The sequence below is a fragment of the Eleutherodactylus coqui genome, chromosome 9, assembly GCF_035609145.1.
Source record: "Eleutherodactylus coqui strain aEleCoq1 chromosome 9, aEleCoq1.hap1, whole genome shotgun sequence".
Taxonomy (NCBI): domain Eukaryota; kingdom Metazoa; phylum Chordata; class Amphibia; order Anura; family Eleutherodactylidae; genus Eleutherodactylus; species Eleutherodactylus coqui.
The window spans coordinates 124,318,545-124,331,304 of NC_089845.1; the positions used below are offsets into that span (position 1 = coordinate 124,318,545).

Here is a 12,760-nt window from a genome sequence, read left to right on the forward strand (position 1 = left end):
ATGGCTTCTTATCTAGGTGAGCATCATACCTGCTATATATATATACAGAAGTGGTCCCAGGAAGTTCTCTCTGCACTACAGTGTGTTGTTTCTTCATCCTACACAGGCTTGTTCGTTCACACACTATGATATATCCATCTCCACAACTAATTTTGTTTATTGTCCCAAGGCATTTACAAATAGAAATGAAGCAACTTTGCAATAGGTCTTAATTAAAACTTTTCTACTGTTTTGTGTGTGCAGCTCATATACTGATTTATGTGTCTCCATGGTAACAGACAACAAATAAATTACATGTAGTCTGATCCTGCAGTCATATTCTTTTCTATCTGTTCTTTACAGCTTCCTAAACTACCAAACGTATGATTGTATAAAGTAGGGGGCAAGCAGCAGGATCAGACTACACAGGATGCCTGTTACCATGGAAACACATGGGTCTGCTTAGGAGCTGTAAAAAAGAAACAATAATAAATTTTAAATTAAGACTTATTGCAAAATTGCTTCATTTTACCATTTTAGAGACAATGAGAAAAAAAAGATGTCTTTTAAGGTGGCCTTTAAAGGGTAACTAAACTTTTACTCAAGTTCTAACATGTCATAATAGTCAGAAGTTTTGAACGGTGGGGGTTCTGTTTGTTTGCTGAGACTCCTACCGATCACTAACACTAATGGGTAGAAATGATCCTATGAGTGCTGTGCTTGTTCGGCTGTTTCAGTCACTGCTCAGAGCAGTATATGGGCTCCATAGAAGTCCATACACCCCTCACAATGACAGCTGAACAGACACAGCCCTCAACTCAATGCTTCTGGCTATTCATTTTAGCAGTTGATGGGGGTCTGAGCACCTGGAACCCTACCAATGAAAAATGTCTGAAATTTCACTATGACATGTCAGAAGTTTGAAATAACTTTGGTTATGCCTTAAGGTCTTTACTTCTTGAACAGCATGCATTTTCACAACATAAAACAATCAAGACAGGGAGGTAAATGTGAGGAACATGAAATAGATATGTACTGAGGAGGCTTTGCATTATGTTCTATTACATTCTATTGCAATGAAATGTTTAATCTTTCAGCAGGACATTTATCAAGAAGGGAACAAGTTTGTAATGTCCTGTTTATGTGACCATAGTTTTGTTTTCAATGTTTTTCTAGTTTTTCTTGGCATCATTTGTAACAGTCTATTCTACTATGCTGTGCCTGGTTTGCCTGTACAATATAGAAGAATGCTGTTATTTTGGAGAGTCTTAAGTAACAAAACCTTTTGTCATGTCCTGAAATGACTGTTACATCATTTAACAAGAAGAGAAGGAGAAATAACTCAGAAGGTGGCCTCGCTCCATAGGGCTGGCATACCCATGCATTATACACGTGTCTCATTGATTTCAAAGAAAATTGTGCAATGCGTCACGTCTCCTCTGGGAGTGCTGCAGGGAAATTGATCACTTGCTGCTGTGTTCTTCAACAGATTGCAGCTGATTATTTAAGCATTGCAATAGCAAACTCTGAGCAAACCCTTAGAATGGCCGATAAAAGAAGAGAAACAAAGGCAGCCGGCAACCAAGATGAAATTTGGCAACTAAATGCTGATTTTCAGTGAGTTGCGAGGAAAGACAAGAAATGGACTAGAATGAGTGTTGCAAACAATTCAAAGCAGAAGCCATGACAAACCATATCATGACATGCAGCGGCACACTCAAAGGCAAAAATGGGAAGGAACTGATTGACCAATAGAGTATAGGTGGAGGGAATACACAAAGGAACTATATGCCTGCAACCATGTACCTGGACTATTGCCTAAGGTGGAGCGTGTGGACTTGGAGCCCTCCATTATGGAGTCAGAAGTCGTTATGGCAATGAAACAAGTAGCCAAAACGAAAGCACCAGGCATTAGATAACATACCGGCAGAGCTATTGCTGTCAGTACCAGTGAAAACCATCACAGCGCTGTGCCAGACAGTATGGGCATCCACACAATGGCCACAGGACTGGAAAAGATCTATCTTCATCCCAAAGAAAAGTGACTCCCTGAATTGTTCCAACTACCGAATACCTCTCATTCCGCATGCAAGCGAGATCCTTCTCAAAACTATACAGGAAAGAGTGAGATCAGTAGTTATGGCAGCACTCCCTGATGGGCAGGGAGGATTCTGGCGAGGATGCGGCACCCATGACCATATTGCAAACATGCGATGGACCATGGAAAAAGCTTGAGAATATCAAAAGAATATCTACATGTGCTTCATCGAGTACATCAAGGCCTATGACTGCGTCGACCATGACAAGCTATGGCACGCCCTACAAGAGCTGGACCTATCGGCTTATCTAGTCTAGCCAATAAAATCACTTTATACCAATCAAGAAGCCACTATGAAGGGACACAGATTGGTTTGGGATCGACAAAGGCATCCGACTGGGCTGCATCCTCTCACCCTTCTTTAACCTATATGTAGAAGTGATTGTGCGGAAAATGGACCTAGACAGATTGAAAACAGAGGTGTAAATAGGTGGCAAAGACATCAACTATTTCTGTTATGCAGATGACACAACCCTGCTTGCAGAAACAGAAGCAGGTCTGAAGCAGCTGATATGTAAGATTAACACTGAAAGTGAAAACATTCAAATGAAAATCAACAATGAGGCCATAGAATGCGTGCGAGACTTCACCTTCCTTGGTTTGAAAATTTAACTAGCATAGAGAATCTACGTCAGAGATAAAATGTAGGATAGCATTGGGGTGAAGTGCGATTCTAAACATCGACAAAATCTGGAAAAGTAGGGATATCAGCATAGCAACTAAATGCAGGATAGTGCAAACCACCATTTTCCCCATAGCCATGTATGGATGTGAAAGCTGAACTGCCAAAAAAGTTGATAAAAGGAGGATTGATGCGTTTGAGCTGTGGTGCTGGCGATAGCTGCTGCATATGCCCTGGATGGCAAGAGTACCTAACAGAGAAGTCCTGAATCGTATAAAACCAGATATATCACTGGAGGGCTCAGACTCACGTATTTTGGCCATAAACTGTGAGCAGAGACGCTAGAAAAATATATAATGCTTGGTCAGATAGAAGACCTGGCCACCAAAGGACACAAAGGCTGATACTGGCATGGATATCAATCAACTAAAAGAAGCAGTGCAAAACCAAAAAACATGGTGGGAGCTCGCCTTTAGGGTCGCCGAGGGTCATCAACGACTAAACGGCTAATAACAACCCAATAGTCGATTACATCCTGATCTGTTTATCACCAAGAGACCCTTCTAACATAAAACGATTCCACTTTAGATTCCAGCTGATCATGGAGGCTTCCAGCAGCAGGGTAGGGGATCAACTTATTTCAGGAGGAGCCGTAATTTAAAGTATGGTTAGCAACAGCGGACAATCTCTGGTCATATATATTAAAATTTTTGCAAAACAGATGAATTGTTAGAAAAAATAAAGACAAAAAGGATTCATTGTATCTTCCGCTGATAGAATATCCATGCCTGTTTAAATTATTGCATTGGACCTGACTTGGAGGCAGCAAAGTATTTGGATGAAATCTAAAGTTGACTTTTCCACGTTGCCCAGAATTTAAATGTGGAAATTCCTCGCAGTGAAGTTCTGGATAGTAAATCTGAGTTTTGCCCTTTTTTCTCCTTGGCAGACATAAAAGTGCTGTATGCCATGTGGCACTCTCATCTGCCTTGCCTCATGATGAGCCTTACATCTGTTGTGTGGCTGCAGATTTACTGACATGAGCCTTTATACAGTCACACAGATTGAATCGATATAATGACGGATTATATTCTATTCTGTTTGAAGAAAATTTGACCCTTTATAGGAGAGCGAATGAAACCTTTTTGATCTTTGACTTTCTGAGGGTTCCTGCTAATCCAACATCCCAAAGAGATTCTAAAGGAGGGAAGCCACAGGGCAAACTGGTACAGGAGAGCGTTCGAATTTATGCCCTGGAGAAGTACTGTACTTATAGAGGGCGGTACGGGGCCCAATGACACTTCTGCTGCATAAAAGTATAAGAGGCATGCATTCAGAGTGGGTTTTTTGTACTGTTGCAAATGCTGTATCTCTTCTAAGGGTTTAGGAGAGGTGGTACTCGGCGGGCTCCTGGGCTCCTACAAGGAGAGAGGAGTCCGGAGCATATATAAACCCCATTATGGCAGTAGAGCTTGTTGTCGCTGGTGGAACAGATAAACGCTACAAGCAGAAAACACTAAGTAGGTATGGTAATACTGGCAAGCTGTGCTTGTTTTAGCCATGGGAAAGGGAAGGCTATGCCTGTAATCACTGGGTATAGAAGCAACGAACTGTACTGGATGCTAGGACTCTGCAGCTACGCCATGAACCAGTTCTCTTCACTCGCGAGGGGGTAGTCGTTGAGCAGCGAACCTCTCTGAACCAGACATCCGCTTACCAGGTGAGGCTGTTAATTTCCTCTGTTGGAGGACAATTAAAATTAAGCATAAAGGGTGGCAGAATGTGATCTTGTACTAATCATCCAATTACAACCCCACTGTACGTGCCATATGTTGGGGAAGCTGGCACAGGACTGAAACTCATGGGCCTCTAGAACTTTACCCATAAACTGCTAGCTGGTGCCATCCATATTCAACTGGCTCACTTCCTACTGTAAGATGACATTATACAGGGGCTGTTCCAAAGTGTAGTAGTATCTCATGATGAATTCATAATAATGTTATTTATTTTTATATATATATATATATATATATATATATATATATATATATATATATATATATATATATATATATATATATATGTATTTTTTACACCCGTAATATGGACAGCATAAATTCTACTGATTTGCATCAGAGTATTGAAATGCACTTTTTACACACTTAGGCTGGGTTCACACAGGGCGGATTCCCGTCGGAAATCTCACGGTTTGGCCGCAGCAAAAACCGCGAGATTTCCGCTGGGAGAACTGCCGCGGTTTAAGCCGCGGCGGCTTTGAAGCGGCTCGGCCGCATGCTTTTCCATTGCGGCCGGCGCTTCCATAGAGGAGAGCGCGGCCGCGACGTAAATAAACAAAAAAGGAAAGGTAAATAGACATGCTCAATCTCTTGAAACCACGGCTGCGGCGGCCGCAGCCGCGGTTTCAACCAGATTTACTGCAGCGGATTAGCCCTCCCATGTGGACGAGATTTCTGAGAAATCTCATCCACATGGCTGACTAATCCCGAGATTAGCGGCCGTGGGCAGATTTGCCGCGGGCGGATCTGCTGCGGCAAAACCGCAGCAAATCCGCCCTGTGTGAACCCAGCCTTAGAGAAAAACAGCATGTCTTATTTTGCTTCATATCACAGAACAACATTGCCCATTAAAGTCTATGGGATTGCATAAAAATGCAGCAAATATGCAGTTGCATGGATGTTAACTGCGTTTTTATGCATGTTGGCAGCAGACAGTGGTTAAAAAAAGGGACATCAATTGGTCCTTCATGTGTTTTCTTGCATGCGTGAAAAAAACAGCATACACTTCAAACGCCTCACAAACTGAAATTGCAGACGCCTGTGTGAATGAGTCCTTAGGCCTCATGTCCACTAGGAAATTCGGGCCCGCGCAGATTCTCCATGCTGAAACCCGCAGCGGGTCTCTCCTTTTCCGCGGACATGAGGCCTGAAAATTGATTTATCTTACTGGTCCGAGCGCAGCGGATCTTCCCTCCGTCACGGGATCTTCCTTCTTCGGCTCAACGGATGTGCTTGGCATGCACTCTTTTTTTCCTTTGAACTCCTGCTCTCCCGCGCCAGAGAACAGAAATTCAGCTGCGGGTGTGCCGCGGATACGGACAGCTTCCACAGGCTTTTATGGAAGCCTGCGGGAGCCCCGCGGAAAATGGAGCATGCTGCGGGTGATTTCCCGCACCTGCGATCAACACGGCAGGGAAAAAGGACATCTGCAGGTATTTACTTACCTGCGGGTTTCTAATGCATACCTATGGGCGCGGAAAACGCGTGCGGGACACCTGCACGGATTTTTTAATTATAATTGTCCAGTGGACATGGGGCTTTACTGTCAGTGTTGCCATCTTCCTCCTTCTGTCACAATCAGTGTAGGTATGATTGACTCTTGGGAATGTAATTACTGGGGGAATGGTTAAATTCCAGATGTGATTAGGGTGAAACTGAATGTGATTACCCTGGTGGTCTAGAAATAGTGAAACTATGGATGTGACTAATAGTTTCGGAGGATGAAGCTCTGGATGTTATTACTGCAGGAAGGGGAGGGTGAAGCTCTGGATGTTATTACTGCAGGAAGGGGAGGGTGAAGCTCTGGATGGTATTACTGCAGGAAGGGGAGGTTAAAGCTCTGGATGTGACCTGGCCTAAATTGTTAAGGGTTCCCGGCTGGGAGATTCTTTTCCCCAGGGGTTCCCTAGTTGGGAACCACAGAAATATATATATATATACTGTATATGAGATTAGTCCAAATTATGTAATTAGGATATGTGAACAACTATATTGCAACTTTAGCTATATTTATACCCCATCTACAGAAAACTCCTTTATCGTTTGTGATAAAAAAATTGCCTTTTTTGAAAGATGTGCTAGGTGCCTTTGGGGAAGGTGCAAACAACAAATCAATCTGCCTTGCCTAATGTGATTGGGTAAGGGGCATGGCCAGTGCTGAAATTTGGCTACGGTTGAAGGAAAAACTAGATACTATTTTGCCAAGGGCAGTAAAATGCCAATTTCTATCGACTTTATGTTGAAAACGATCCTATATTTATTATATATGAAAGTGTACCAGTCACTAGGACAGCATAGGAACAGACACAGTAAGCCCTTGTGCAAGAACAGTATATGGCCCCTAGCTCTCGAAGAGCTCACCGTAGAGCAGCCCTCTTCTATAACAATATCCAAGTAATTGTGAGCTATGAAGTTAATTAGCTCATACCCTTATACACAATCCAGTCGTCAGGATCCTACTTTTAAGGCATCAGTAGGCACATATGGTCTGTCCACCTCTGCATCTCCACTATGTATGGTCATGTTAGATACTTAAGAGAAGAAGTAGAGTGAATTGTGTAAATCCTGAAGTTTATGTCATTTGAAGGCAATAACCGCCTTAAGCAGTAGGGCTTGAAGTGAACTCAATCAGTGCCAATAAATAATCCCTGGGCTCTATACATGAAAGAGACTGTTGTTGATTGTAGTGATATTACAGGCTTTCTGCCAAAGAAAGTTAATGACAAATTTCCGGCATCTCTGCTTCAGTCAGCAGCATCTAAGCCGAGTGCATATCGGGACAATGGCTGTAGTTCTGTAATATCAGTAGATAGAGATTATGCAGAATACAAGGCAGCTACTCCACCTCCATATCAATTTGCTAAAAAGAAAAAGAAAAAAAGTAGACCTCTCCCTAGGGCGGTATCGTCCGATCTGAGATAAGAAACATCGGGCATAGGAACAGTGCTGCAGTCATGCTTAATCAGGCACAACGCTATTGTGAGCCTTTGATTCCACGTTGTAATCAGCTGCTACCGATTTTGCATTGGGGCCCTTGGAGCTTCAAGTTACGGCTCTCAAAAGACCGTACAGAAGAGACAATCCAGGGGACCTAGAAGAATCCCCAGCCATCCCTCTTAGCATGGAGTTACCTTGCGCTGACCCATGTGTTTCTACTACTAATAATAAGGATATTACATTTTCTGTTGAGCATCAACCTAATCCTCGTACTAGACATGGATTTCCCCTTAGACTTTTAAAGAAATGGTATTTCCAGCCTTTCTCTATGGAAGCAGCATCTTCAATGCAATCATAGTAGTAGAAGTTTAATGACTGTGTAGATGGAGAGGGTGATCGATGACTACTCAGCAGCACATAAGAGGGTCAAAAAATAATGTTTTCCCATAAGAACGGAGAGCATTACCATTCACATAATATAATGGCTTACAGGAGTTATACAGTCAAAATGTAGGCATCATGCACACAGAGTAGATGCCACGGACAGCATAAAGGACAGGGACACTAAGCTAAATGCAAGTTGTGATCTTCATCATGGTGCAAGTTCACCCCAGTACAACTATAAGAGTTCTGGCACTTGTTTGCCCCCTCCTCCTAATGCCTTATATAATAGGTGATTTCACAGCATGAACCCGTGGCAGGGATGCCTGTTGGCCCCCATTGGTATTTCACTCTGAAACACTGCAGCGTTTCAGAATAAATACACTTTGAAGTCTGATTTAGAGTTGAGCTCTGAGCCACGCTGGCGGGCCGACTTCTGCCTGCTCAGTCCCTTTTCTGTATAGAAAGAGAGCTGTCAGTCTTCATGATATGGGCGTCCATAGGCCGCCCCCGTGACTCAGAGCTCCACTCTAAATCATACTTCAAAGTGTGTTTATTCTGAAACGCTGCAGTGTTTCAGAATAAAACACCCACGGGTCAACAGAGTTCCCTGTCCCGGGTTCTTGCTGCCTGTGGTTCGAGCAGCATGAACCTGATGATAGAATCCCTTTAACCTCTTAAACCTTTTAGTTTTCCTCCCCCTTCAAAAAAATCGTAACTCCTTTATTTATCCATCGACGTCGCTGTATGAGGGCTTGTTTTTTGCGGGATGACTTGTATGTTTCAATGATGCCATTTACTGTACCAGATGATGTACTGAAAAACTTTAAAAAAATTCTAAGTGGAGTAAAATGGAAAAAAAGCGACATTCTGCCATCTTTCAGTGCGTCTTGTTTCTACGGCGCACAAATTGCAACATAAAAGCGACATGATAACTTCATTCTATGGGTCAGTACGATTACTACGATACCAAACTTGTATAGTTTTTTTCCACTGTACTACTCTTTTTTTTTCAAAGACATTTAATTTTTTTAAAATTATATTCTGCCGCCATCTTCTGCGCACAATAACTTTTTAATTTTTTTGTCGACATAGTTGTGCGAGGGCTCATTTTTTGCGGGATGACCTATACTTACATTAGTACCAATTCGGAATACATACAACTTTTTGATCGCTTTTTACTGCTTTTTGTCTCGGAGACAGGGTGACTGAAAAAGTGCATTTCTGGCGTGACACCCATACTGAGGAGAACAACCTCCTACCTCTTCAGAGGCTAAGCTACAACTCTCTCAGCCCTAGGTGTATAGTGAGGTGTATCTCCTCCATACACACTCAAATTTTAATGAATTGCGTACTTTCTGCATGCCAACAATCCCCATACACTATCTTGGCATATATGCGTGCGTAATACGTGCCATGATAGTGCAGCCTGCACATGAAAGAGCCAGGGCCGCCGGGCGCGGGTGAGTACGCGCTGCTCCCTGCAGGCGCTGGGGTCGGGTCCCGCGGCGAGAATTCTCGCCGCCGGATCCGACCCGCCCGTCTGCATGCGGCCCAAACATTGCAGTACATTGTGCATTGAGTAAAATGCAATAACAATATATACATTAAATAAACAGAAATATACAATATACTTGGTTTTCAAGAGATGTCCACTTGTAGGATACCACACAGATTCCCCATATGTAGTTCCTTCCAGAGATAGCACCACAAAGTGCATGCCAAAGATCCCAACATAGTTCCTGTCATCGATCCTACTCCAAAGTATGCAACAAGAATACTCTGTTGTGGTGCACTATGGAAGATGCATCAGAAAATTAAAACCATCTGTGCAAAGTGACTACAACTATATTGGCTCATGTGGCAAGTGACTACAACTATACTGGCTCATGTGGCAAGTGACTACAGCTATATTGGCTCATGTGGCAAGTGACCAACTATATTGGCTCATGTGGCAAGTGACTACAGCTATATTAGCTCATGTGGCAAGTGACCAACTATATTGGCTCCTGTGGCAAGTGACTACAGCTATATTGGCTCATGTCATCATAAATTGAGAAGAGTTTTGTCATGTCTTCTATTTATTCTTTACCTTTTCATCTAATGATCTCACTCTTCTTTATTCCATTTTAGGGTTGTACAGACTTGCTGGTTAAAATCATCTTAAAGGAGCTGCCGAAAGCAAATAGTTATGAATGGTCTATGTATTTAATACCTAAAAAGACCTTCAGCCTCCAGACACCGCTGCCGGACGCCATCCTAACTCAAAATCTTTTTCTTTTCCATATTAAACTTGAAATTTGCTTTTACAGGCGACTAATTTTATAAACTCTTTTTTTCAGGAACTGTGGTTAAAAAAAATTGAACATTTTTTAATTCTTTTTTTGCTCAAGATGAAAACTCGCATTTCTAGAAAATAATTAACTGAGTGAATTCATTTTTTCTGGTAATTTAGTGGGACGTAATCTGCAAACCACTGAGGAGAGTTAAAGAAAACGGAGCAGTTGTCCATAGCAAGCAGTTGGATTTAAGCTTCCGATTTTCTTTAGCCCTTTGGAAAAAGAAAGTAGAGATGTGACTGGCTGCTATTGGCCACTGCTCCACTTTTTCTTTGTACCAGAATTGATAAATCTCTATATTGTTTTATACCATTGATTAATTATGGATGGCTCAGTAGACACAAGTCAGAGTGGGAAAATTCAAGTGTGAAAGTGGTTGACTCCAATATCCCAATGTGACACTCACCAGGGTCCTGGAAGCTGAGATATGGGGTGCTTGTTGGGGTTCTCACACTGTAACACCATAAGTTACTCCTGAGGAAACACTGGTTTAGATTTATCAATTTATTAACGGCAGAAAACTGGCTAATCTGAAGCCAAACAACATATTTATGAAGCCCTGTAATCCAATTTACATATAATAGTGTCAGTATGATAGGAAAGCAACTCATTTATCAAAGATATATTAATGTACAAAAGGGTCAGAAAACACTTACCATTGGAGACAGAATTGTAGCATCGAAAAGTCATAATTATATTGAAGTACCAAAATTGTGCCTTTTTCAAGGTAGATTTGCTGTGGAATTTTGGCAGTGGATTTCATGTGCATGACAATATAAGTGAATGGGGTGTTAACAAATCACATTAGCTTACACTGGAAAATAGTTAAACTTTCAAATCTGCAGCATGTTTTATTTATTGTAAATAAGGGAGATGAAACAATACCTCCACAGCGCCACCTATTGGAAGGCAGCAATACCTAAAGTCAATGGTAGACTCTTTGTGCATGGGCTCTGACTTTGCTTTCAATTCCTGGTCATTCCAAGGCTTGTATAAAGAGTCTAACATTGACTTTAGGCATTGCTGCCTTCCAATAGGTGGCGCTGTGGAGGTATTGTTTCATCTCCCTTATTTGCATATTACCCAGAGGAGCGTAAATGCCCTTTTAAGTCTCCTCACTCACCATATAGGTACTCTCCCTAAGGAGAAAAGATAGTGTTTCTGGCCTATTTATTGTGAAAGGACTTCATCAAACAAGACCACGTATTATATACCTTAGCTTCCTGAGTGACTGTGTGACACAATTGGAGATATGTTCTAATAGGGACAAAGGAGTTTTCTGGTTTAGAAATACTTTAGTTGGATTTAATTAAAGTGAGTTATCTCATATAGGACTGTAGGTTATTGTAAAACATAGACAGCCCATTGAATAGGAAATGTGCAGTGCTTCACTTCTCCTGTGGAGGTGCTGCAGGGAGACTAAAGGGGCTCAAAGGTGAGGGAACAGTGAGCATGGAGTGCTGTGTTTCACACTTACCAGGCACCCTGGAGGTTGGAGTGTGCACATAGCGGGACTCTTTTCTGTCGGCTATGTACGTGTACTGTCCAATTCATCTCTATGGCAGATCACACACACACAGCCATTTGAAAAGAGTCATACTGTGTGCACACGCCAACTTCCAGGGACACAGAGCAGGAACGGGGAGCTCAGTGAGCATAAAATGCTTCTCCCCAGACTCCCCCTTTCTTCACGTTTGAGCTCTATGACAGGATGACAGGTTCCCCTTAAACACTTTCTTCCAGATTCCTCCAAAAATGACAGCTGATTTCTGACTCAATATGATCATCGTATTGTCGAGGGAACCCTACTATGGAGAACCACTTGAACCACAACCTATGTAGTGTTCATCTTTATTATTTACTATCTGCACACCAGATAACAGTAAAGGACTGGACTGATAAATGATAATAAATTCATTGTATCACTAGCATTGTGATTTTGTCTATGTTGACTGATTCTCTTTCTTTCTCTTAGATACTACGTTTTCTTGTAGAACTCCAGCAAATGCGGACATTGTCATTCTTGTGGATGGCTCGTGGAGTATCGGAAGACATAACTTTAGACTTGTGCGCCTATTCATAGAGAACCTTGTCAGTGCATTCAACGTTGGTAATGATAAAACCAGAATAGGTAATGTGATGTTAACTGGCTTCTCTAATCATTTTGCTAATATTTGCAGAATTCATGTTTAGTGATAAGTGAGTATTTTTCTAATTCAGGTTTGGCCCAGTACAGTGGAGACCCCAGAATAGAATGGAACCTGAACACCTACGACACCAAGGATACTGTGATAGATGCAGCCCGTAACCTGCCTTATAAAGGTGGAAACACACTCACAGGTAATGTCCTATGGATAATTTATCTGTCTGTATGTCTGTCTATACACAAAATCAGCATGATAAAATGATACTGACTGCCACATTACTGCCTCTATGTATATGAATGTAACTACTATAATACTGCCCACTAAGTACAAGAGTATAACTACTATAATACTGACCCCTATGTACAAGAATATAACTACTATAATACTGCCTCCTATGTACAAGAATATAACTACTATAATACTGCCTCCTATGTACAAGAATATAACTACTATAATACTGC

At 41.9% G+C, this 12,760-nt stretch overlaps 1 protein-coding gene across 3 annotated transcripts in view; it reads left to right on the forward strand.

The window, feature by feature from the left end:
- COL14A1 (collagen type XIV alpha 1 chain) overlaps positions 1–12,760 on the forward strand; it is a 175,831-nt gene that overhangs the window by 50,683 nt on the left and 112,388 nt on the right. For all 3 annotated transcript variants that reach the window (XM_066578459.1, XM_066578458.1, XM_066578460.1), the window contains 2 exons: positions 12,128–12,283; positions 12,373–12,492. In XM_066578459.1, the coding sequence (XP_066434556.1) occupies positions 12,128–12,283; positions 12,373–12,492 (276 nt within the window). The remainder of the gene's footprint in view (positions 1–12,127; positions 12,284–12,372; positions 12,493–12,760) is intronic.